At 22.7% G+C, this 25361-nt stretch overlaps 1 protein-coding gene across 3 annotated transcripts in view; it reads right to left on the bottom strand.

Moving 5' to 3' along the window:
• Positions 1-744: 744 nt before the first annotated feature.
• The window catches only part of LOC122512857, a 30690-nt gene continuing 6073 nt past the window's right edge, over positions 745-25361 (bottom strand). For all 3 annotated transcript variants that reach the window (XM_043628955.1, XM_043628956.1, XM_043628957.1), the window contains exons 4-10: positions 20590-21804; positions 13727-13843; positions 11830-12681; positions 8896-9180; positions 6299-6529; positions 5925-6106; positions 745-1304 (exon numbers count right to left, since the gene is read on the bottom strand). In XM_043628955.1, the coding sequence (XP_043484890.1) occupies positions 773-1304; positions 5925-6106; positions 6299-6529; positions 8896-9180; positions 11830-12681; positions 13727-13843; positions 20590-21804 (3414 nt within the window). In that variant the 3' untranslated portion in view covers positions 745-772. The remainder of the gene's footprint in view (positions 1305-5924; positions 6107-6298; positions 6530-8895; positions 9181-11829; positions 12682-13726; positions 13844-20589; positions 21805-25361) is intronic.

Here is a 25361-nt window from a genome sequence, read left to right as displayed (position 1 = left end):
AATTGTTTAAAAAAATAGTTTTATCACAATTTGTTTTGTTTCTCTTTTCGATTTTTCTTTTTCTAAATATACGATATAAAAACACATTTTTATCATCGACTCTCGTGAATTATTATTATTTCAAAAAAATATTTTTTTTTTTCGATGAAAAATAATTTTCTTTCAAATGTCACAAAGAAAAATTCACTTTTGCAAAAAAAAAAAATTGAAAAACAGTATTTTTCAAATTTTTGAAAAGGAAAAATTTTTTTATTATTTGAAATGTTTTTCATAGAGAAAAAACATTTTTCTAAAAGTTCCGATTTTTTATAAAGAAAAACCTTTTTTTTTTATGAAAGTTTGCAAATTTTTTTTTCGTGAAGAAAAAGAATTTGAAAATTTTTCTCCAAAAGGGAATTTTTCCAATTTGAAAATTTTTTTGCTTTGAAAAAATAACGGATTTCAACACAGAACGCAAAATTTCGTGAAGATAATTTTTTTTTTTTACATAAAACTAATATAATAAAAATTCCTTATCGTATCAAAAAAAAATAACTTAAAGATTTTTTTAACTTAAAAAAAAGTTCTTTTTTCTACAAAAATACAATTTTTCAGTTTAAAAAAGAAAAATAATTATCTTTTTCTTTGCGTCTTCATTCTGTATATAGAATGAAAAAAATGTTTTTTTTCTGGAAAAAAAACATTTGTCTGAGATTGAAAATGAAAAAATTGGAAAAGAAATGATAAATTGAAAGAACGAAGAAATGGAAAAATAAATAAAATAAATTTTTAATCAGAAACATTCGGGCGATAGAATATTTTCGGTAACGGACAATTCGCCTCTTGTAATAATATCATCATTGTGATTATTCACCACGTCATTAACATTGTCCTCATCATTATCATCGTCATCATCACTATCCGCTAGGGAATGTAAAATTTCACTTGTTTTCAGTGAATTACTATCATTGTTCCCATAATGATAATCAATATCCGATTCATCGTCGTCATCATCATCATCATCATCAACATCTTCATCATCATCAATATCATCATTGTCGTTATTTTGAAGATTATTTAAATTAATTTCCATTTTCGTCGAATTCACTCTTGATTCCTTCACTGAATTCATTGAACTTTTTGATGATACACTTATATTATCATTATTCGTGTCAATACTGCTGCAACTTTCTGTTTTTATTTTTGCATTACTCGCCACCAAATCCATTAATGATGGATCGCGCAATATTTTAATGCAACGCTTTGTATGCGCTTTCATATTGTCGTGACGATTGAACCATTTTTTACAGCCAGGACATTCGAATCTATTGTGAAATAAAATAAAATATACAAATTAATTATTATTTTATTTAATTATTACAATTATTTAATTATAATTACTATTTTCAAGAAACAGTCATTTTTTCCCCTCAACTAATTATATTTTGTTTAATTATTAATAAAACATTTATAAATAAATAATTAATATATTTTTAAAATTATTTTTAATAGTAAATAAGCGCTACGTGTAAAACATACAATTCGATTTATTATTATTATTATTTTTCTCGCAAAACCTAATAAAAAAAAATTATGCAAATTACAAAATTTTTTTATTTTCAAATATAAACTTTCATTTTTGAATAATTTCTGATTCAAAATTTAAAAAAATCGACATATTAAGTACATAATTATTATTGTTTGTTATAATCAAACAATTTTAATAAGAAATTTATTCTTCCCAAGAATTCAATTATTTTCTGAAATAATAAAATTTTTCTAAAGAATTCAATTATTTTCAATTCAATTTCAATAAAATTCTTCTCAAGAATTCAATTATTTTATAAAACAATAAAATTTTTTAAAAGAGATCAATTATTTTCAATACGATTTCAATAAAATTCTTCACGAGAATTCAATTATTTTCTGAAATAATAAAATTCTTCAGGAAGAATTCAATTAATTTTTTAAGTACACACTACAAATTTTTGCAGGAATTCAATTATTTTCAATACGATTTTAATAAAATTTCACGAAAAGAGTCATTTCAAAATTATTTTAAAAATTATAATCAAATTCTTCGCGCAAGAATTCAATTATTTTCTGAAATTTTAATAAATAATTCTTCAAAAAATTCAATTAATTTTTTGAATTATACTAAAATTCTTTTCAGGAATTCAATTATTTTCAAAATTATTTCAAAAATTTGAATAAAATTCTTCAAAACAATTCAATTAATTTTCTAAAATTTTAATAAATTCTTTAAAACAACTCAATTAATTTTTTAAATATAGTTCAATTATTTTCAAAATTATTTCAAACATTTTACTAAAATTCTTCTCAAGAATTAAATTATTTCATTTATCAAAATAATTAAATTATTTTTTTAAATAATCAGGGTTGCCACGAAAATTTAATTTTATTAGAAAATTTTACGAGAATTCAATTATTTAAATGCAAAGATAAATAATGTATTAAATAATTGAATATTTCTTAAAATTGTATTTATTTAAAGAAATTTATAACAAATTCTAAAAATAATTGAATTCTTTCGGCGAATTTTAAAAAAATTATAAACAATAAATGCAATTTTCTATCAGTTTATGTAAAATTGTACATAAAAAATAATTGAAACTCTGCTATAAATATTGTTATTTATAAAAGTAATTTAACTCTTGCAACGAATTTTATTAAAAAAATTTTTAAAAAATTGAATTCCTGTGAAGAATATTTTATTTGTGAAAATAATTGAATTTCGGAGAAAAATATTATTATTTATTATATTAAATTCATTTCTTGTGAAGAATTTTATTTAAATTTTTTAAATAAGTGAATTTCTCAGAATTTTTTATAACATTTTGAAAATAATTAAATTCCATCGACTAAATTTCATTAAAAAATTGAAAATAATTGAAATCTGACGAAGAATTTTATTAAATTTTTTTTTTAATAATTGAATTCTTGTGAAAAGTTTTATTTTTTAAAAAAAATTTGAATTCTTAGGAAGAATTTAATTAAAATTTCTTAAATAATTGAATTGCTTCTAAGAATTTTATTTTTTAAGAAAATAATTGAATTGTTTCGAAGATTTTTACAAACATTTTTGACAGTAAAATTGTAATTCCTATAAGGAATGTTATAGTTTACAAAAATAATTGTATTCTAAAGTCAATTTTATAAGTCTATAATTTTTCAAATTTATAAAGCAATTTATCTCAAAATTTTTTGAAATAATTGATTTCTCGAGAAAAATTTTATTATTTATGAAAATAATTGATTTCTTACGAAGAATTTTATTCAAATTTTTTTCAAATAATTGAATTCCCATAAAAAAATGTATTATTTGTGAAAATAATTGAATTCTTAAGAAGAATTGTATTGAAAATAATTGAATTGAATAGGAAAATTTTATTAAAATTGCAATTTTATTAACTAAATCTTGTAAAGAATTTTGTCAAAATTTTTTTAAATAATAGAATTTTTAAAAGAATTTTATTTAAATTTTGCGAAATAATTGAATTTCTCAGAACTATTTTTTTCTATTCTTTGAATATATTTGAATTCTTTCGATAAACTTCATTAAAAAATTAAAAATTGAATTGGTGCGAAGAAATTTATAAAAAATTGGAAAGTAATTGATTCTTTTCAGGATTTCAATTATTTTTACAAATAATACAATTTTTCACGGGAATTGAATTATTTTTAAAAAATTTAATAAAATTCGTTGCAGAAAAAAATTATTCTTCCCGAGAATTCAATTATTTTCTAAAATAATAAAATTCTTCAAAACAATTCAATTATTTTTTTAAATATAGTAAAGTTCTTTGCAAATAATTACAATTATTAACAAAATCGATTGTATTTAAAAAATTAAAGAAATTTTTTGAAAGATTTCAATTATTTTCAATACAATTTTAATAAAATTTCAAGAAAGGATTCAATTATTTTAGTTTAAAATTAGAATTAATTAATTTTAATTAATTTAAAAATCTTAATAAAATTATTCGCAAGAATTCAATTATTTTCTAAAATTTTAATAAATTCATTAAAACAATTGAATTAATTTTTTTAAGTACTAAAATTCTTAGCATGGGAATTCAATTATTTTCAATACAATTTTAATAAAAATTTCAAGAAATGATTCAATTATTTTTTTAAATAGTAAAATTCTTTGCAGGAATTCAATTATTTCCAATAGAATTTTAATAGAATTTTAAGAAAGGATTCAATTATTTTAAAGTGCTTTCTTTGTAGGAATTCAATTATTTTTAATACAATTTTAATAAAATTACACTAAAGGATTCAGTTATTTACAAAATTATTTTAAAAATTAAAAAAAAACTCTTCGCAAGAATTAAATTTCAAATACAATTTCAATAAAATTCAATAATCAAATTTTTAATGATATAATTATTAAGACACGATTACTGTAAAAAGTTAAAAATTTTTTGTTAAATTTAATGTATTTTCAAAATTTTCAACTAAAATTATTTCGAAAAATACATTACTACTTTGAAAAAACTTAAAGAAATTCTTCAAAAGAATTTATGTAATTATTTACAAAAATTCTATTAAAATTTTCTATCAATAATTATAATAAAATTTAATAAATAAAATTATTAATTACAATTATTAACAAAATCGATTATATTTAAAAAATTAAAGTAATTTGTTAAAAGAATTCAATTATTTTCAATTTTTTATTAAAATTTTTAAAATGAATTAAACTCTCTATTTTTAAAAATAAATTTTATTTGTATTGATCATAGAAAAATAAAGTGTTTTTGAAAAATATAGTGCTTGAAAAAATAAATGTAGGTCAATGTTAATTTTTGAATAAAAATAGGAATTTTCGATTTCTCTTTATACCGTTAATGATAGTACATAATTTATTCAAATTGAATCTCATTATCAATATCGAGAATAATTTTTAAAAAAATTTCCGGTTCTGCTTAATAATTCAAACAAAAAAATCTATTATCATTCGAAATATTTTTTAAAAACAATAAATAATTCGATTATTTAAATTAATTATTTGGTAATTATTTATTTATATAAATTATAATAATATTAACTTATTATTTTATTAATTTTTGGAGAAGAAAGAAATTATTTTATTCCCTAGGGTTAAACGCACAATTTTTTTCCCAGGGTTGAAAACAACTATTTTACTCCCTAGAGATAAAAAGTGTTTTTGCAGGTACTTGTTAGCTTAAAAGTGATAATTTTAATATTAATAATAATATTATATATTATTTATATATTTATTATATTATTTAATCATAATTATTTATTGAAAATTATTTATTTATATTTATTTACAAAGATTATCATAATATTCATTTAATATTTTAATAATTATTGTTTATTTACTATTAGAAATATTATTTTATTAATTTGTAGGATTGAAAGAAATTATTTTAATCTCTAGGGTTAAAAACACATTTTTTTCAATCCAGGGTTAAAAACAACTATTTTACTCCCTAGAAATAAAAAGTGTCTCTATAAAGTTAAAGAAGATAATTTTAATATTAATAATGTTATTATATATTTGTATTTATATTTATTATATTTACTTATAATTATTAATTGAAAATTATTTATTTATATAGATTATAGTAATATTTATTTATTATTTTAATAATTATTGTTTATTTACTATATAAGAAATATTATTTTATTAACTTTTAGAGTAGAAAGAAATTATTTTATTCTCTAGCGTTAAAAACACATTTTTTTCGACCTAGTGTTGAAAACAACTATTTTACTCCCTAGAGATAAAAAGTGTCTCTAAGTTAAAGAAGATAATTTTAATATTAATAATATTATATATATATATTTTTTTTGAGTAACCCAGGGTTGAAAACAACTACTTTACTTCCTAGAGATAAAAAATATTTTTTTTTTTTGTTTCTTGTAGAATTAAAATAAAAAAATAAACAAACCTGAATCCTTTGTGAACGGACATGTGTGCAGAGAGATGTGATTGTTGGGCAAAAGTTTTCTCACAAGTTTGACATTTATATTTTCTAATTCCGCCATGTTTTAAAAGATGTTCCTTCAAAATATGTTGACTTTTATACCTTCTTGGACACAATGAACATTGATATTTTGCCTCCGAATGTACCTGCAATTGTCAAAAAGAAAAATATCATATTTTTTCAATTATGAAATTATTTTTTTCCACAACTTAAACTAAAATTTAAATTTCGCGCTTTTCTACTTTACCGACAGAACATAGATTGAAAACTCGAGTTTAAAAACAAAACGAAACAAACACAAAAAAAGGTAAAGAGATTAAATTTATTGCAATACTCACGTTTTGATGATTGTGTAATGATTTTCTCGATTTATATGTTTTATTACATATATTACATTCATAATCTTGAACGTGCGATGTACTGTAATGTTTCTCGAGAGCCTCTTTATTCATAAAATATGTTGAGCAAAATTTACATTTAAATGCCGTGTCCTTATTGTGAATAAATTTGTGACTTCGTAGACGTCCTTTTGAGTAAAACTTTTTTCCACATACATCGCACTCGACATCCTGTTGTGGAAAGAAAAAAAAACAATTTTAAGAGATGGAGAAAAAATGATTTTTTTACAGACTTCGCATTCGATAATTAATTTTTAAAAAAAAAGTAGCAAATAGTAGCTTTTAAACTAAAAAAAAGTAGTAAAAAAGTAGCTATCGAAAAATTAAAGTTGACGACCAAAAAAACTCGTTTTAGACACTTCACAAAACTGATAAAAATTTCATTCCATATTTTTTATTTTCCTCACTTTTTCCTAATTTTCATCAAAAATATTTACTTCTTTTCTTATCCTGATAATAAATTTAATTTCTGCAAAAAGAATTTGATTATTTATGAAAAAATTTAAATATTTATAAAAATAGTTTAATTCTTGTGAAGAATTTTATAAAAAATTTTAAATAATTGATTTCTTTCAACTAATTTTATGTAAATTCAATTTTTAAATTTTTATGTAAATAATATTGAATTTTTGAGAAACTTTTATTATTCATGAAAAGAATTGAATTCTTACGAAGAATTTTACAAAAAATTTTTTTAAATAATTGAATTCTGTTTGGAAATTTTATGAAAACAGTAGATATTGAAAATCATTGAATTGCGAAAAGTTTCTACAAATAATTAAATTTTACAAAGAATTCAATTAAAATTTTTGAAAATAATTGAATGTCTGTGTGGCATTTTATTAAATTTTTTTTGAAAATAATTGAATTCCTAAAAAGCACTTTATTATTTATGAAAATAATTGAATTCTTGCAAACGATTTTATTATAATTTTTTAAAATAATTGAAATTCCAAGAAGAAATTTATTACTTTTAAAAATAATTGAATTCTTTTGATGATTTCTGTTATTTATGAAAATAATTGAATTTTGCAAATAATTTTATTAAAATGCCCCAAAATAATTGAATTTTTGGGAATAATTTTGTTATGCATCTTTAATAATTGAATTCTTTCGAAGAATTATTTATGTAAATAATTAAATTTTTGGGAAGAATTTTATTAATATCTAAATGAATAATTGAAATATTGCAAAAAAAAAAAATTAATTAAAACTGTATTTAAAATAATTGATTTCTTTCGAACAATTTTATTAAAATATTTGACAATAAAATGCCTGTGAAAAATTCTAATATTTTTTAAAAATAATTGATTTTTTTGAGGAATTGAAATTAAATTTTTAAGAATAATAATTACATTTTTTGAATAATTCCTGTAAAATTGTATTAAAAATAATTGAAATCCTGCAATGAATTTTATTATTTATAAAAATAATTGAACAGTTGCAAAGAATTTTATTAAAATTTTCAAAAATAATTGAATTCTCACGAAGATTTTTACAAATTTTTTTTAAATAATTGAATTCTGTTTGGAAATTCGATAAAAATAGTAGATATTAAAAATCATTGAATTGCGAAAAGTTTATAAAAAAAAGTAAATTTTACAATGAATTCTATTATTAAAATTTTTTAGAATAATTGAATGTCTGTGTGGCATTTTCTTAAATTTTTTTTTAAATAATTGAATTCCTCAAAAGCATTTTATTATTTATGAAAACAATTAAACTCTTGAGAACGTTTTTATTAGAATTTTTTAAAATAATTAAGTTCCAAACAAAAAAATTTATTACTTCTAAAAATAATTGAATTCTTGTGCTTAATATTGCTATTTATAAAAATAATTGAATTTTGCAAAGAATTTTATTAAAATGACTAAAAAATAATTGAATTTGTGGGAATAATTTTATTATTTATCTACATAATTAAATTCTCGAGAAGAATTTTATTAAAATCTAAAAGAATAATTGAATTATTTAAAAAAAAATTAATTAAAATTGTATTTAAAATAATTGATTTCTTTCAAACAATTTTATTAAAATATTTGAAAATGATTGAATTCCTGTAAAAAATTCTAATATTATAAATTTTTCCAAAGAATTAAAAAAAATCTATTTTCTCAAGGAATTGAAATCCTGCGATGAATTTTATTATTTATGAAAATAATTGAATTATTATGAAAAACTTTATTAAAATGTTTAAAAAGAATTGAATTTCTGGGAAAAATTTTGTTATTTTTGAAAATAATGGAATTCTTCATAAGATTTTTATAAACATTGTTTTAAATTATTAATTTTTTCGAAACACAATACATAAATATTATAAAATTGTTATTTTAATTAATTGAATTCTTTTGCGAAATTTTATGAAAATACGTAATATGATAGAAAGCAGTAAAAAATGAAAAAAAAATGATAAACATGGTATTTTCTTATACTTTTTTCTATTTAAGATTCTATGGAGTAAAAAGTCACTTGAATCGTGATAAAATGGTTAAAAAAAATAGATAAAAATAGTGAAACAAAAAAAATAATTTTCGTACCTTTTCCTGTTTGTGGGTGAGTTTGTGATAGGACAGGACCTGTTTACTGGCACTGGAAAAATCACAATCACCACAACTGTATGGCTTCTCGCCAGTGTGGGTATTGAGATGTTCCTGCAATGATGACGGCGATGTGTATTGTTTTTCGCACAATGGACACACGTAGGGCTTAATTTTCAAATGACTTTTTCTAATATGACAGCGTATATTTGAAACCGTTAACGTTGTGAAATCACAGGCAGTGCAAAAATATGGTTTCATTTCCAAGTGTCTCCATATGTGGACCTATTAAAATTGATAATTATTAATATTACTTAAAATTAACAATAATTAATACAGGGTTGCCACAAAACTTTTATTTTATTTTTCCCTGAAAAAATATTGACTTTTTCCCTGACCCTAAAGAATATTCTGATTCACTCTAAAAATTATTAGATACTCAAAAAAATGTTCTAATACATTTATTTACGAATTCCTTTAATTTGAAAATTATTCCGAAAACATCAATAACTTCATTTTTAAATAAATATTTAGCATTATTATTTTTATACGAGAACTAAGATTTTCAAAATTTTTAATTTGAAATTCAATAACTTAAGAATATTATTATAAAACATTTCTTCATATGTTTTACTTATTTTTAATAATTTTTGATAAAGTTCTTCTTTGAGAATTTTTAAATCTATTTGTTTACAATTCAATTTTACGTGAAATTTCAATTATTCGGAAATTCTTCAATTAAATATACATTAGAAAATGAAAAGTTGAAATAATTTTTTTTAAAAATTGAGATTAAGGCTTTTGAAAAAAATTAGTTCCATAGAATTTCTAAAAATTGCAATTATTAATAACTTCTCAAAAATTCAATCAATTATCTAAAAATTTAACAAAAATCAATTTTTAAATCAATTTTTATTATAAAATTCTACGAGAATTCAATCATTTAAATACAAACATAGATAATTTATTGAATAATAATTGAATGTTTCTTAAAAATTTAATTTTTATACATTATTTTATCAACTTTGAAAATAATTGAATCCTTTCGACGAATTTTAATAATTTTTAAAAATAATTGAGTTTCTTAGAAAATTTTTAAAATATTTTAAAAATAATTGAATTTTTCCGAAAAATTTTCATAAATATTGAAAATAATTGAAATTCTTTGAAAGATTTGAATATAATTTTATTCTTACGAAGAATTTTATTAATTTTTAAAAATAATTGAATTTCTGCAAAGGATTTCAATAAATTTTAAAAATAATTGAATTTCTGCGAAGGATTAAAATAAATTTTGAAAAGAATTGTATTCCTGTGAAGAATTTTATTATTTTTCGAAAATAATTGAATTTCTATGAACAATTTTATTTATTTTTGAAAATAATTGAATTCTGACAAAGAAAATTAGATTTCTTTCTAGGAAATCAGTTAAAAGCGTATTCAAGCTAATATTGATTTCTTATTAAAAAAAATATTAAATAATTATTATTAAAATTGTTTAAAATAATTAAATTTATTTTAAAAATTTTTTAAAAATTGTATTGAAAATAATTGAGTTTCATCGAAAAATGTGTTATTTATAAAAATTTAAATAGGTAATTTAAGAAAATATTCAAGTTTTCAGTATAATTTTAGTTAAAATTCTAGAAAATTAATTGATTTTTTTGGAAAAAATTTATGCAAATTCTATTTTTAATAATTGAATTCCTGTGAAAGTTTCATTAATTTAGAAAATAATTGAATATTCCTGTAGAAGTTTGTCAAAATTGTTTTTAAATAATTGAAATTTTGCAATGAATTTTATTAAAATTTATTACTTTTGAAAATAATTGAATTCTTGTGATGAATATTGTTATTTATGAAAATATATGAATTCCTCCGAATGATTTTATTATTTATGAAAATAATTAAATCCCTGAAAAAATTTTTAAAATTTCTGAAAATAATTGAATTACTGCGAAGAATTTAATGATAAATTTCAAAACATTTGATATTTTCGAAAAAATTTATGCAAATTATATTTCAAAAAATTAAATTCCTGTGAAATTTTCATTTTTTTTGAAAATAATTAAACGTTTGCGTAGAATTTTATTAAAATAGTAGAATATTGAAAATCATTCAATGAAGAAAAATTTTTGCAAATAATTGAAATTTTTTGAAAATAATTGAATTCTTGTGATGAATTTTGTTGTTTATGGAAATAATTTAATTTCGCAATGAATTTTATTAAAATTCCTGAAAATAATTGAATCTTGTCGAAGAATTTTGCTATTGATTTATAAAGATAATTGAAAAGTTGACAATTTTTTTTAGATTTTTAAAAATTAATTGAATTTCTGCGAAGAATTTTATTAATTTTGAAAATAATTGAATTCTTGTGATTTTATTATTTATAAAGATAATTGAAATGTTGACGAGAATTTTTAAAAAAAAATTTTTAAATAATTGAATTTCTGGAGAGAATTTTAATATTTTTTAATAGAGTTGAATTCTTTCAAAGAATTGCGTTAAAATTTCGTTCAAATTCGTGGTAATTTCATAGTTTACAAGTCAAATAAAAAGACAAAAATTGAGAATTTTTTTTATAAATTCTAAACATTTAATTTTTTCAGTACTTTTAATTTTCTGGGATTTCTCTGACATTTCCTTTAATTCCCTGATTCCCCTAAACTGTGTCAACCCTATTAATTATTTAAGTAAAATCAAAATAATATTAAATTTTAAAAACTTGTTTAAATTTTTTTTACAAAAAATTTTGAATTTTTATAAAAAGAAGTTTTCGAAATTATTAATGAGAAAATAAAGCAAACGACAAAAATGTGTATATACAAATTTGATTTATTTTTTAATTAAAAAATAAACCAAATTTGTATTCACATTTTTGTCTTTTGCTTTATTTTCTCCTTAAAAAAATTATTTAAAATTTTCACCCACCTGACATTTATCCATACGATTATATTTTTGTTGACATATTTTACATTCAATTTCATTGCGTGAATAAATTGTCATATTTTCAGCGACTTTATTCTCATCAACAACAGTCATATCGACACGATAAAAATTTTCAACAGTTTCTTTTTGCTCATCAGTCATTAATTCCGATATTTTACTGTAACGCGATTCACAAATAGTGCGTGGAATTTTTTTCAATTGTAATTGATTATTACTATCAATTTTACGCTTTTTTGCATTCATTGCATTTCCTGATTTTAACCACTCGTCTAATGTTGGCGGTAATAATGATGAATTTTCATTTATTAAATTTGAATTATCAATATTTTCATCAACTTCATTTGAAATTCCTATTACTTCTACTGTTGCTTCTGTTGTTATTGTTTCTGTTGTCGTTGATGAAGAATTTATTGTATTGTTGACAATAATATTTTCGAGATTGAAAAAAACTTTTTCATCAAGAACTTGTGAAATTTGTGGTTCGTAATTTTGTATTGTCTCCGTTGGTGCTTCTGTTATTGCTACTGTTGTTGTTGTTGTTGTTTTCGCTGTTTCAATTGTTGTTGCTATTGATTCAGATAATAAATTTTCCGTTAAACAATTTTCCCTTCCAATATCAACAGAAACAATTTCTTCCCTATTTTTTTCTTTATTCACAATTTCCTTCTCGATCGAATCATTTTTTTTATTTAAATTCTTTTTTTCTTGATATTCACCTGTTGGCAATGTTTTACACTTTAATTTTCGCTTCAATTTTTGTTCCGGTGAAATATTCTCCTTGTCCGACTCGTTTTCGGAATGTTCAAAATTTTCCAAATTCCTGCTTGTTTTCAACTAAAGGGGTAAAAAAAATTTCGTTATTATTAATTTTTTTTGACAATAAAATTTTAAAAAATCATAATAACAAATTTAAAATTAATAATTTTTGTAATAATAATAACAAATATTTATTCATATTAATAAAAATATTATTTTTCTCACTAGAATTAAAAGAAATCGTAAATTATTCTCTAGTGCTTAAAACACACATTTTTCTCCCTAGGGTTAAAAACAATCACTTTACTCCCTAAGGATAAATTAGTTTTTTTCATACAAACTTGATTAAAAGTGAAAGTTTTAACAACAGCAATAATAATAATAATTAAATAATAATAAAAAACATAATAATAACAATAATAATAAAAATAATAATAATAAAAATACATAATAATAATAAAATAATAATAACAATAATAATAATAATAAAAAAATAATGATAATAATAACAATAAAACTACCATTATTTGTTTATTAATATAAATATTATTTTATTCACGGAAGTTGAAAGAAATGACAGTTTGAAGCCAACCCTAGGGAGAAAAATGGGTGTTTTTAACTCTAAGGAATCAATTTTTTTCCCTAGAGCTAAAAACACACATTTTTCTCCCTAGGATTCAAAACAACTACTTTACACCCTAGTGATAAAAAAAATATATATATATAATATATATTATTATGTATTTATTTTTTAACGTTTTTAATAATTATAGTTATAATAATCAAATAAAATAAATTAATAAAATAATAATAATAAAAATAGTAATAAATAAAAAATTGATAAAAATAGATAAAAATTATATAAAAAAACACAAAATACATTTTTAAAATTGAAAAATATGAATAAAAAATAATCGAAAAATTCATAAATAATACAAAGTACGTAAAAAAAATGTAAACAATACAAAACACGTAAATAACAAAAAGAAAAAAGAAGAAAAAAAAAGAAAAATTATATTAAAAATTTTAAAAAATAATTAGAAACAAAATTAAAAAACTAAACGTAACAAAACGCAAAATTAAAAAAAAAATTCATAAAATACTCTTTAAGAGAGACACTCACCTTGTCATTAAAAGTTTGTTGAGTTCGATGACACCATTCGTAAAACTCGTATAAAAATTCCAAGGTCCCGATACATTTCACACAGACTGCAGTCGGCAACTCGTCGTCTTCCTTAATCTAAATAGAGAAATAAAAAAAAAATTTTTTTCTTTTTTTCTTTCTTTTCACTCAAAAAAAAAAAAAAAAAAAAAAAAAAAATCCGACCGAGAAAAGTGCATTTTTTTCCTATTATTATTTATATAAACAGGTCATTGGAAAAGGTTATCTCTTAACGAAAAAATAAAACTACAAGTAATTTATTTTTTTTTTCTAAAAAATATGCCTTTATTGTCGTATAAATGATTTTTGTTTATTTGTATTTTTTTCTTTTCTATCATATTATTTTCATTTCTTTCTTTCTTTCCATTTTATTGCTTTTATTATAGTTGCAAACTATATATATAGAAATCGAGGCCGAATAATAGAGATTTTTTTTTATTAATGCAATTTTTCAACAAATAATCGTCGAATAAAATATGTATAATAATAATAATATTAATAATAATAATAATTATAATGAGAAAACAAAATTTATTTTTTAATTCTCCTTTTTATAGAAGAAAAGGAAAAATATTTCTCTCTCACAATAGAAATTTTGTAGAAAATAGTTTTTTTCCTTAATTATTTTTTTTAAGAAAGTGTAAAAAATTCTTTTTTTTCTATAATTATTTTTTACACAAAATGTAAAAAATTACTTTTCTGTTTATTACATTTATAGTATTCATTCTTTCTTTTTTTTTATAGAAAAAAACTTTTTTTTTATATTAATATGTCAATTTTTAGTAAAAAATATTTTCTCAATACGTAAACTTTTACATTTATTTCTATATTTTTTTTAATTAAAAAAAAATTTTTAAATTTCCTTTTAAATTTACTAGTAAATTTACTTTAAATTTTCTTTGCAAAATTTATAAATTTACTTTCAATTTTCTTTGTAAAATTTATAAATTTACTTTCGAATTTCTTTGTAGATTTATTAATAAATTTTACTTTCAAATTTCTTTGTAAATTTATTTATAAATTTACTTTCAAATTTATTTTCAAATTCATAAATTTTTTTCGAAATTTAAAAATTTTTAAATTGACGTTCAAATTTTTAAAAATGAAAAATTAACAATAACGAATATTTTCAATGAGAAAAAGATATTCCATAAAAAAATTATTTCCAATATTAACAAAGTGGATAAAAGAAAAATTGTTTTAACGAGAAAAAAATATATATTCACAAGTGAGATAATAATTTTATTTTGCCCCCATTTTTTTTATATAAAATATTTCTTTCTTTTTGCAAATTATTTTTATATATATATATATATTTTTATAAAAAGTCGACGTACAAAAAATTACGATTATATAAATTTTTTTTTTTTCAAAAATTACATTTTTCATATTTTATTAATATTCGTTTCTTTATTTTTTTTGTTTATAGAAAATAAAATATTTATAATATTTCATTTCTTTAAATATAAATAAAATGTTAATACTGTTTTTAAATAATATTATTAATATAATTATTATTATTTAAATAAAATATTAATATTTTATTTATTTTCTTTGTCACCACGTGTATATCATTATTATTTAAGAAAAATATTTTTTCAATATTCAAATAATTTAGAAAAATTACATTTTCTCTTTTATTAATTCACTTATTTATTTATTTTTTTTATTTACGAAAATACTTATATCAGAAATCTAGAAACGAAATTTACAATAATTATATGAATATTTATATTTGTAAATTGTATCAAAAAAGTCGAATAATCATTTTGGCAAAGGCACTTGTGTGTTACAGTCGCCGGAAGAAGAAGAAGAAGAAAAATAAACCGATTTTTTATTCTATCGTCTCTTTTCTTTTTTCTCCTCTAAAAAAGAAAAAAATACGATAACAAAAAAAATTCGATTTTACTTGCGCTATTTACAAAAAAAAAAAAAAACACTTCACAGTAAGAGTTACTTAAATGCGAAATTGGATCTGAGCCTGTCCTACATCTTAATACAATTATTTATAATATTTATATATTTTTTTTCTAAAACTAAAAACTATAAATGTCTAGTTTATAATAAATTTGAAAAATAAAACTTAAAAAACAAAAAAGAAAATTTTCTTTCTATCTTAAATTGAAAATTTCTCCCCCCCCCTCGAAAAATCGCATAATTTCTACATTCAAAAAAAAAATTCCCTTTCAAAAGTTACGTGAAAAATACTGCGCGATTTTTTAAATATACAAAAAAAAAATGTCACTAAACTTTTGGAAGCCCCATTTTTATATTATCAAAAAATTTTCTTCTTTCAAAAATACTTTTTTTGTAGCGAAAAATCCAAAAAGAAATAGAAAATACTCCCAAAAATATGTAATTTTAATAAAAAAAAAAAAAAAAAACAAAAACCTAAAATACAAGATAAAAACAAAAATCAAATTAAATTGAGAAAAAAGGAATTAAACAAATAGACTTATATTATAAATTATAAAAACTAAATATAATAGTGAAATAACTATCATAGTGAGAAAAAAAAGAAACAAAAAAGAAGAGAAAAAAAAAATTTTTTTTTCTACAACTCCTGTAAAGGAGCTCAAATCCTTTTTTTCTCTCCTAAAAAACATGTGATTACTGCCTTTTTTCAACTTTCATTAATATATATGTACATTGTTTTGTTTTTTTATTAATAGTTAAAGACTAAAAAAATTTTTTTCTAAAAAAAAATTTTTTTTTTTTTCACAAACGAGACAACAACATAAAGGCGCATACACACACTTGAGATGAAAAATAATAATAATCAATGGAACAACGAGAAGAAGAAAAATATACATTTAACACTACATGCGAATAAGAAAAATGAGAAAAAAAATTTTTTACTTCCAAAAAAAAAAAATTCTAAACCTTAAGCACCGAAATTATTTAGGAAAAAAAAACAATTCCAAGCACCTTAATTTCTGTTTCATACAATTTCAAAAGCCAGTTTGAAAGTGAAAGTTTTTTTTTTAAATTACGATAATTATTTATCGATTAATTTTCGTTATCACGTGTTTTTCAAATAAATTTTCAGAAAAATATAAATTTTTTTGATAAGTAGAAAGATTTTCAGTGGAAAGTGATTTTTCATTTGATATCTACTATTGATGAATTGAATATCGAAATACTGATTGTCGATAAGGTAGGCAGCGATATTATCACTATCGGTAAGGCAGATAGAGATATTATCGACCATCGATAAGGCATATAGTTATATTATCGACTATCGGTAATGTAGGTAAATATGTTATCGACTATCGATAATGCAGACAACTTCCAATATTCTTCTTATCTGGATTTTTTACTTTCTTTACGTTATCGACCATCGATAAGCTTCTTATCTGTTACCGACTATCGATAAGCTACTTATCAGTATTATCGACTACAAATAAGCAAATTACCTCCATTCCCAACGGTCGATAATATACTTATTATCATCGACTATCGATAAGCTACTTGCCTCTATTATCGACTATCGATAATATACTTATCAATATTGCCAGCAATCGATTTTTATCGTCATTATCGATTTATCGAATACTAATATAGTGATTTTTCGATATTTTGAGAACGATAGTTAACAAATTTGGTGGATTGGTCGAGGTTTTTAAAAAAATAAATTTTTTTTACTTCCTATTAAAGTCTTGGATTTTTTTTTTGCTTTTTTCAAACTGTGTCGAGGATTAACTGCCGAAATAAATCGTTTATAAACAATTTTTAAAAGTAAATCTTGTGGATTGTTATTTAAGTTGAAAACAAGACAGGTAATTTAACAAATGGTTTTTTTCAAGTATTAAGTAACTTTTTTTTGAATTATTTTCATTTTCATTTTAAAAAATTGTCAGAAATGTAAAACTTGCTTAATTCCAAGAATATTTTTTTCTTTCATGAATTTTAGACATTTTGAAGAAAAAAAAAGCAAAAATGGTGCTTTAGGTTCACAGTGAAGTAAATTATTATATTTCATATTTATATATGAAATTATATTATTTATATTATAAATATTGTAAATCAATATTACATAATTATAATAATCATAATATATTTTTAATTTATATAATTTTTTTTTATCAAAAAAATATTGAAAATATATTTTTAAATATATGCATATTTGGTTTTGAATGTGAATATTACTAAGCTTGTTAAGATGGAATGTATTGGAAAACTATGTATAATGCATATGAGCATAAAATTATTTTTAACTATCATTTTAAAATAGTTGACTGAATTAAAAGAAAACTCTTTGAGTTTTATTAATTTCAAAGTCAAAGGGTTTAAATTACCGCGCGATAATTTATCAAACAGTGAAACATAACCTCGAAAAAATTTCTTTAATAAGCTACTATTACTCGTTTTGTTTCGCAACTTATTTCAATCCACTAGTTTTATCTTCTTAAAATTGGTTCAAGAAAAAATTTGGGTTTCGAAGACTTTTTCTTAGAAATTTACGTAATTTTCAATTTTAGTTTTCGCAGAATTATTTATGCTTAGGCAGAATACACACTTCTAAAGGGGTATCCACACTTCTATATAATATGGAATGAGAACCCTAAGATAATTCACCTGGATCCGTTAGGGAACCTGGTGGTAACTTAACTATCTAAAAAATTCCATTTGTAAGAAAAGGATAGACGTCCATTTCTTTCTAACGGAATTTTTTAGATAGTTAAGTTACCACCGGAACCCAGGACTCAGGACCAAAGACCCAATATCCAGGTGAATTTTCAGTCTTTCGGGAAACTATTTTTTTAACTAAGGGGAACCTAAGATAATTAACCTAGATCCATCTAGATTCCTGGTGGCAATTCCACTAACTAATAAATCCCATTAGTAAGAAAAGGACAGACGCGTATCCGTCCTTTTCTTGCTTGTGGGACTTTTCAGTTAGTCCACCTGCCACCGGAACCCAGGACCCAAGATTATTTTCTGCTGGCTAAGTGAAATTCAATAAAGGGATTTTTGCCATGAAGCTCAGGACCCAGAATCCTAGATCCGTTACGGGTCCTAGGAGCAAGTGTACTAACGAAAGAATCCCATCCTTAAGAAGACATATCCGTCCTTTTCTTCTTAATGGGTTTTTTTTAGTAAATTCACATGCCACCGGTATCCAGAACCCAAGACTCAGGATCCATCTTCATTCTTTTGTTGCTAAAGGGATTTTTTGCCTTGCCACCAGGACCAAGGATTATTTTCCCTTAGTCCTAGGATCTTGACGGATCGAGGTGCAAATTCACTGAAGAGATTTTTACCCAGTTCTCTTGCACGGAAAAACCTTTGAGAAGTCTGCCTTCCCACTGTCACAAAATTTTGCTTCTCACTGCATGGAAAGTCTGATCGCCCGCCACTGGGTGCGTAGCATTACCGTTTTCGATAGACAAACTTCCCAAAAAGTTTAGAAAATTACAACTGGGTACGTTGGTCACCCAGTTTGGGAGTGCAGATGAACAAGTTTAGTGGTGGCGCTGACGCATAAGTTTCGGGTGAGCAGACTGCTTAAAGGTTTTTCCGTGTGGCGTGAAGCTCAGGACGCAGAATCCAGATCCGTTACGGGTCCTAGTAGCGAAGTGTACCAACGAAAAAATGCCATCAGTAAGAAAAGTTCGTTCTTTTCTTGCTAACGGGTTTTTTTTTTAATTAGTTCACATGCGACCGGTATTCAGAATCTAGGACTCAGACCCAAGAATTTTCACATAGATCCGTCAAGATCTTAGAAATAAGAAAAATGTTGGCGAAACGTTAACGATAAACTTTTGTTCTTTTCTATCTTCTGCTTCTACCTTTTGAGAATTAGGATCCTCGACTCGATAGAAATTTTTTCACCTCGACCCAAATCTTCCGAACTATAACAAAAAGAATGGTTGATTAATGAAAAATTACTTTCGCTTTTCAAGAAAAAAAAAACTCTTTCACTTTTCGTTTTTCTCCTCCTCCTCTTGCTTAATACCAGTTCCCTTCTTACTATTATCATTCTCAAAATGCCTCTTGAGATGCACCTTCATATTATCGCGTCGATTAAATTTCTTCCCACATTCAGAGCAGACATGCGTCTTTTCACCATGCACATGTCGATGCGCCGCCAAATGACTTGCTTGAGCAAAACGTGCACCACACTTTTGGCAAACATGTTTACGTAAACCCTGATGCTTTAATAGATGTTCATTTAAAAATGCCTTCGACGCATACCTATTGTCACAAACAGTACAAACATAAGGTTTTGGATTTGTATGCTGATGAACATGCGCCTTATATTTCGATGCAACTTTAAATGTTTTATTACAAGTCTCACACGTGAATGTTGTCGCGTGTCTCGTTTTAATATGATCATTCAATACCGATAAACTCGAATAGAGATTATAACAAAAATGACAGCGAAAATTACGTCGATTCTTCATATGAACACTGCCAACGTGACTCAATAAACGTGTACGATAGGGAAATACTTTACCGCAAAATTCACATGCTAAATTTTGCGGTGGTAAATGTGATTTCACGTGCATTTGAAGTGACACCTTATGATGATATGTCTGATCACAGTCCGAGCATCTGTAGGGTTTGATGCCCTTATGAACATTCGTGTGCTCGGCGAGATCGAATTTTGAACGAAAACGTTTTGGACACTTGGGACATAATATTGGACGGGGATTTGTGTGTGAGCATCTAATGTGTTTCATGACATCCGATTTACAGACGAATTTCGCCTGACAAACGATGCAGTGATATTGCTTAATGCCAAGATGTGTTTTCACGTGAACTGTACATTTATCCCGACGTTCGTAAATTTTTTTACAAAGTCGACAGGCATAACTCACTTGATTGTTGACCGTTACTTGTTCAACATTCTCATCGACATGTATCTCCTCGCCGTCCATACGGAACAATTCCTCTGGATTTCGCAAAGTCTCCTGCGATTCTTCGTCAATGTTCCCCTTTCCCTTCTGACTTTTCGCGTCAATAACTTTGAGAATTTCGCTGATCTCCGAATTTCCTTGATCCTTCAATAAGGTCACAATTTTTGGATCTAGTAAACAAGAGCCCTGATCGGGAAATACTTTCGCCAGGACGTTAACTGTTGATGTCTCCTTATTTCGTAGTTCGATTAGAAAACTTATATCGCCGCCATTGTCGTCTGAACTCAGAGATTCACGGACCGATACTTCGACCTCGCAGGTTTCGGCAATGACGTTAAGGAGTTTATTCAATGTACTCGTGGCTATTTGAATCATATTCAGTGAGCCGTTCATTTGCTCTGTGGTGTCATTCGACGAATCACTTGACGTTCGTGGTTTTTCAATTTCGTTCCCCTTTGTGCACTTTATCTCGAGTTCGTTTCTACCCCTCAGCCAACGGACGCAAGCATCTTGATTATTACCCGATTCGAGGGAATTCTCGTCGGTTATTAATCTCTCGATACTGCGAATTATTGGCATTGACGCTGGTGAATGGGGCGATTGTTCTTGATAAATTTCACGCGATTGTAAAACATGATGAACTTGAAGCATTTCGTCTGTTTGTAAAACACGTTGATCGAGAGGATCGCGGGTCTCGATAATCACTTCGGTTCTCATACCGTCACGATTTAAGGTTTGATGTTGTTGCTGATGATTGTGATGATGATGATGGTGATTGTTATTACTATGATGATGTGAATGATGATGGTGATGATGATGATGATGTGATGGTTGCAGTTGTTGCTGCTGCTGTTGTTGTTGCTGCTGTTGTTGTGGTTGTAAATTCGAACTGTTTGTAACTTGACTGTGAAGTACTTCTTGGGAATTATTAAATTCTTGGGGGAAAGGCACATTTTGCAGTGTCGTTAAAACTGGTGTTTCATTTTGTTGACATTGAAGTTCAATTAAGGAGGTTGATGATTTACATTGAAATTCATCGCGATGTTTATCGAGTTCCATATAAATTTCTTGATTATCCAATTGTGGAGTTCTTGATCGATTGAGATCTTTATTCGAGTCATTGTTGTTAATTGTCGATGTGCCAGGGACAGATTGATCCAATTTGTCCAATTCATCCTGGATAAAGATTATTAATTAAACGTGACACCAAAATTCCAGGTCTTTTCCTTTTTTTAAAAAAAAATTAAGTGGAAAACACAGCCTCTCTTGATTTTAATTTAAAAGCTCACCGATTATTCTATTTAAAATTAAATTTAAAACCGAAAACATTAACATAAAAGAAAAAAATTCAAGTGTCATTTTTTGCAAAGAGTTTCCGATCTATGTACAGTCGGTAAAGAAGAACCAAAGGGCGTCACTTACGCCTCAACATTAGAATTATTTTTAAAATACGATCTTTCAGTACTTAAATTTCTGACCATTTTGAACGCCTCAGCATTAGAATTATTTTAAAAATATGATCTTTCAGTACTTAAATTTCTTTCCATTTTGAACAATTTTAAGCAGAAAAGAAAGAACGAATTAAAAATGGCGCGAAATTTAAATTGATAATTGGAATTTTTAAGAAACAATCTCTTTTTGAAACTTAAATTCAGGAAATCCTGGAAATTTTACATACGAAAGCAATTAGGAATTAAAAAAAGGCGCGAAATTCAAAATTGAGAATTGAAATTTTTAACAAAAAGATCATTCAGTCCTTAAATTTTCAGCCATTTTCGAAATTATGACTCACAAAACGAATTAAAAATATAACAAAGAGCAAAATTTGAATTAAGAATTAACATATTTGAGAAATTATCTTTTTTATAATCTGAAACTCCAACTATTTTGAATAGTTTACAAGCAAAAGGGATAAAGAATTAAAGAAAAGAGCGAAATTTAAATTAAGAAATATAGTTTTTAAGTAAAGTTATTTTCTAGATAAATTTTTTTTTGCAGAAATTAAAAATATATTTTCCAACAGAAGAAATATTTTTTTGGGGAAAAAATTTCAAAACCGAGGAGACAAGTAACGTGAAATTTATATTTTCTAAAATAAAAACGAACAATTCTTTGATTTAAATTAAAAAGTAGAATTAATTTTTTAAAGAAAAAATATTTTTAAAAAATAAAATTTTAAACTAAAAATATTTCTTAAAAAAACTCATTTAAAATTTCCAACATTTTAAGAGAGGAATAAAGAGCGGAATTTAAATGTTAAAAAATTCGAAACTATTTTTCTTTGAATTATAAAAGAACTCGAGAATTTGAAGTCGACTTTTGATAGAAAGAAATAATTTTTAAATGAAATTTAAATAGCAAAAGCATTTTTTTAAAAACTATTTTTTAAAAACTCTATTGGCTTTAAAAACTTAATTTGACTCAACTTCTCATTTTAAGGAAACAACGTGGGGAATTTGAATTTTACAAAATAAAAAGCTACCATTTTTAGGATTATATAAGAGTTTAAAAGCCGATTGTTCATAGAAAAGAATATTTTTAAAAGAAAATATGTTCGAAATGTTAAATAAATAAAACTTTCTGCGTTCCGAGTGAAAAGCGCACGAAATTTGAATCTTAAAAATCAAAACGCACGTTTTCTTGAATTATAGAAAAAAATTTTTGAGAAATAATAGCTTACTTTAAGGCAAAACGAATTTTCATAACTTTAAATACTGAGAGACAAGTTTAAAAAGCGATTTCAATTTTTATGACAAAGGAAAAGAAAAATCGCGGGAAATTTTTAATTACAGAAACAAAAATAACTTTTTGTTTAATTATATAATAGCCAAATTATATTTTTTTTAAATACTTTTTTTTAAATTGGCCACAGAGAGTAAAAAAGTCTATAACTTTCATTTATTTTTAAGTTAATGTTACTAACGAGGTTTAACGAAGGATGCAAGTTTTGTTTTTTACGTCTTTCTACACATTTTACTTTTATTTGTAAAGTAAAAGTAAATATTTATTTTACATTTACAATTTAAAAATTTATTATTTTTTTTGAAATTTTTTAATTGCTAATAATTCTTAATATAGACTTTTTTACTAAGCAAGGCAATGTATATTAATTTTGATATTCACTATTAAAATAATAAGCAATAAAATTATGGAATACAACCAGACAAGTGGTTTTTAATATAAAATTCTCCCGCACTTTTCGAAATTTAATCGATTTCCTCTTCAGGGAGTTTATCAAAAATAAAACAGAAAACATGAATATACACAAGAAAACGTTAAAAAAAATTCTTAAAAAAATAATTCCATATGGATTTTTCAATTGGATGTAAACTTTATTTTTTATAAAGAATTTACGTTTATTTTTTGACAAACAATCGTTTAATTTACTAAAAAAAAAGTGCGCCAGTTCTCCAAAACTTGATATAAACAAATATCCCATATGTACCTCCAAAGTTTATATTATAATAGATCATGAAATTTTTATTTTTATTTTATATTATAAGAATATTGCAGCTATAAATTTAAATTTTCAAAGATTTTAATTTTTTAACCCTTTTCAAAATTCACTTATTTATAAAAATTCACGCTATGATGCTTTTAATATTCAATTATAATTTCAAATTTTAAGTGAAATTCATTTTTAATCAATTTTTATTAAAAAATTTTTCGAGAATTCAATTATTTAAATAAAAAGATAAATAATGTATTAAATAATTAAATATTTCTTAAAATTGAATTTTTTTAAAAAAATTCTAAAAATAATTGAATTCTTTAGGCGAATTTTAAAAAATTATAAAGAACAAATGCAATTTTCTATCAGTTTATGTAAAATTGTACATAAAAAATAATTGAAACTCTGCTATAAATATTGTTATTTATAAAAGTAATTTAATTCTTGCAACGAATTTTATTAACAAATTTTTTAAAAGAATTGAATTCCTGTGAAGAATTTTATTTGTGAAAATAATTGAATTCCGGAGAAAAATATTATTATTTATGATAATAAATTAATTTCTTGTAAAGAATTTTATTCAAATTTTTTAAAAAATTGAATTTCTCAGAATTTTTTATAACATTTCGAAAATAATTAAATTCTATCGACAAAATTTCATTAAAAAAATTGAAAATAATTGAAATCTGACGAAGAATTTTATTAAATTTTTTTTTTAAATAATTCAATTCTTGTGAAAAGTTTTATTTTGGAAAAAAAATTGAATTCTTGGGAAGAATTTAATTAAAATTTCTTAAATAATTGAATTGCTTCGAAGAATTTTATTTTTTAAGAAAATAATTAAACTGTTTCGAAGATTTTTACAAACATTTTTTACAGTAAAATTGTAATTCCCATAAGAAATGTTATATTTTACGAAAATAATTGTATTCTATAGTCAATTTTATTATAATTTTTCAAATTTATAAAGCATTTTATCTCAAAATTTTTTGAAATAATTGAATTCTCGAGAAAAATTTTATTATTTATGAAAATAATTGATTTCTTACGAAGAATTTTATTCAAATTTTTTTCAAATAATTGAATTCTCATAAAAAAATGTATTATTTGTGAAAATAATTGAATTCTTAAGAAGAATTGTATTGAAAATAATTGAATTGAATAGGAAAATTTTATTAAAATTGCAATTTTATTAACTAAATATTGCAAAGAATTTTGTCAAAATTTTTTTAAATAATAGAATTTTTAAAAGAATTTTATTTAAATTTTGCGAAATAATTGA

The sequence above is a fragment of the Leptopilina heterotoma genome, unplaced genomic scaffold (assembly GCF_015476425.1).
Source record: "Leptopilina heterotoma isolate Lh14 unplaced genomic scaffold, ASM1547642v1 Lhet_129, whole genome shotgun sequence".
In the NCBI taxonomy this organism is placed as follows: domain Eukaryota; kingdom Metazoa; phylum Arthropoda; class Insecta; order Hymenoptera; family Figitidae; genus Leptopilina; species Leptopilina heterotoma.
Note: the sequence above shows the minus strand (reverse complement) of the source record. Positions and strands in the feature narration are given on the sequence as shown.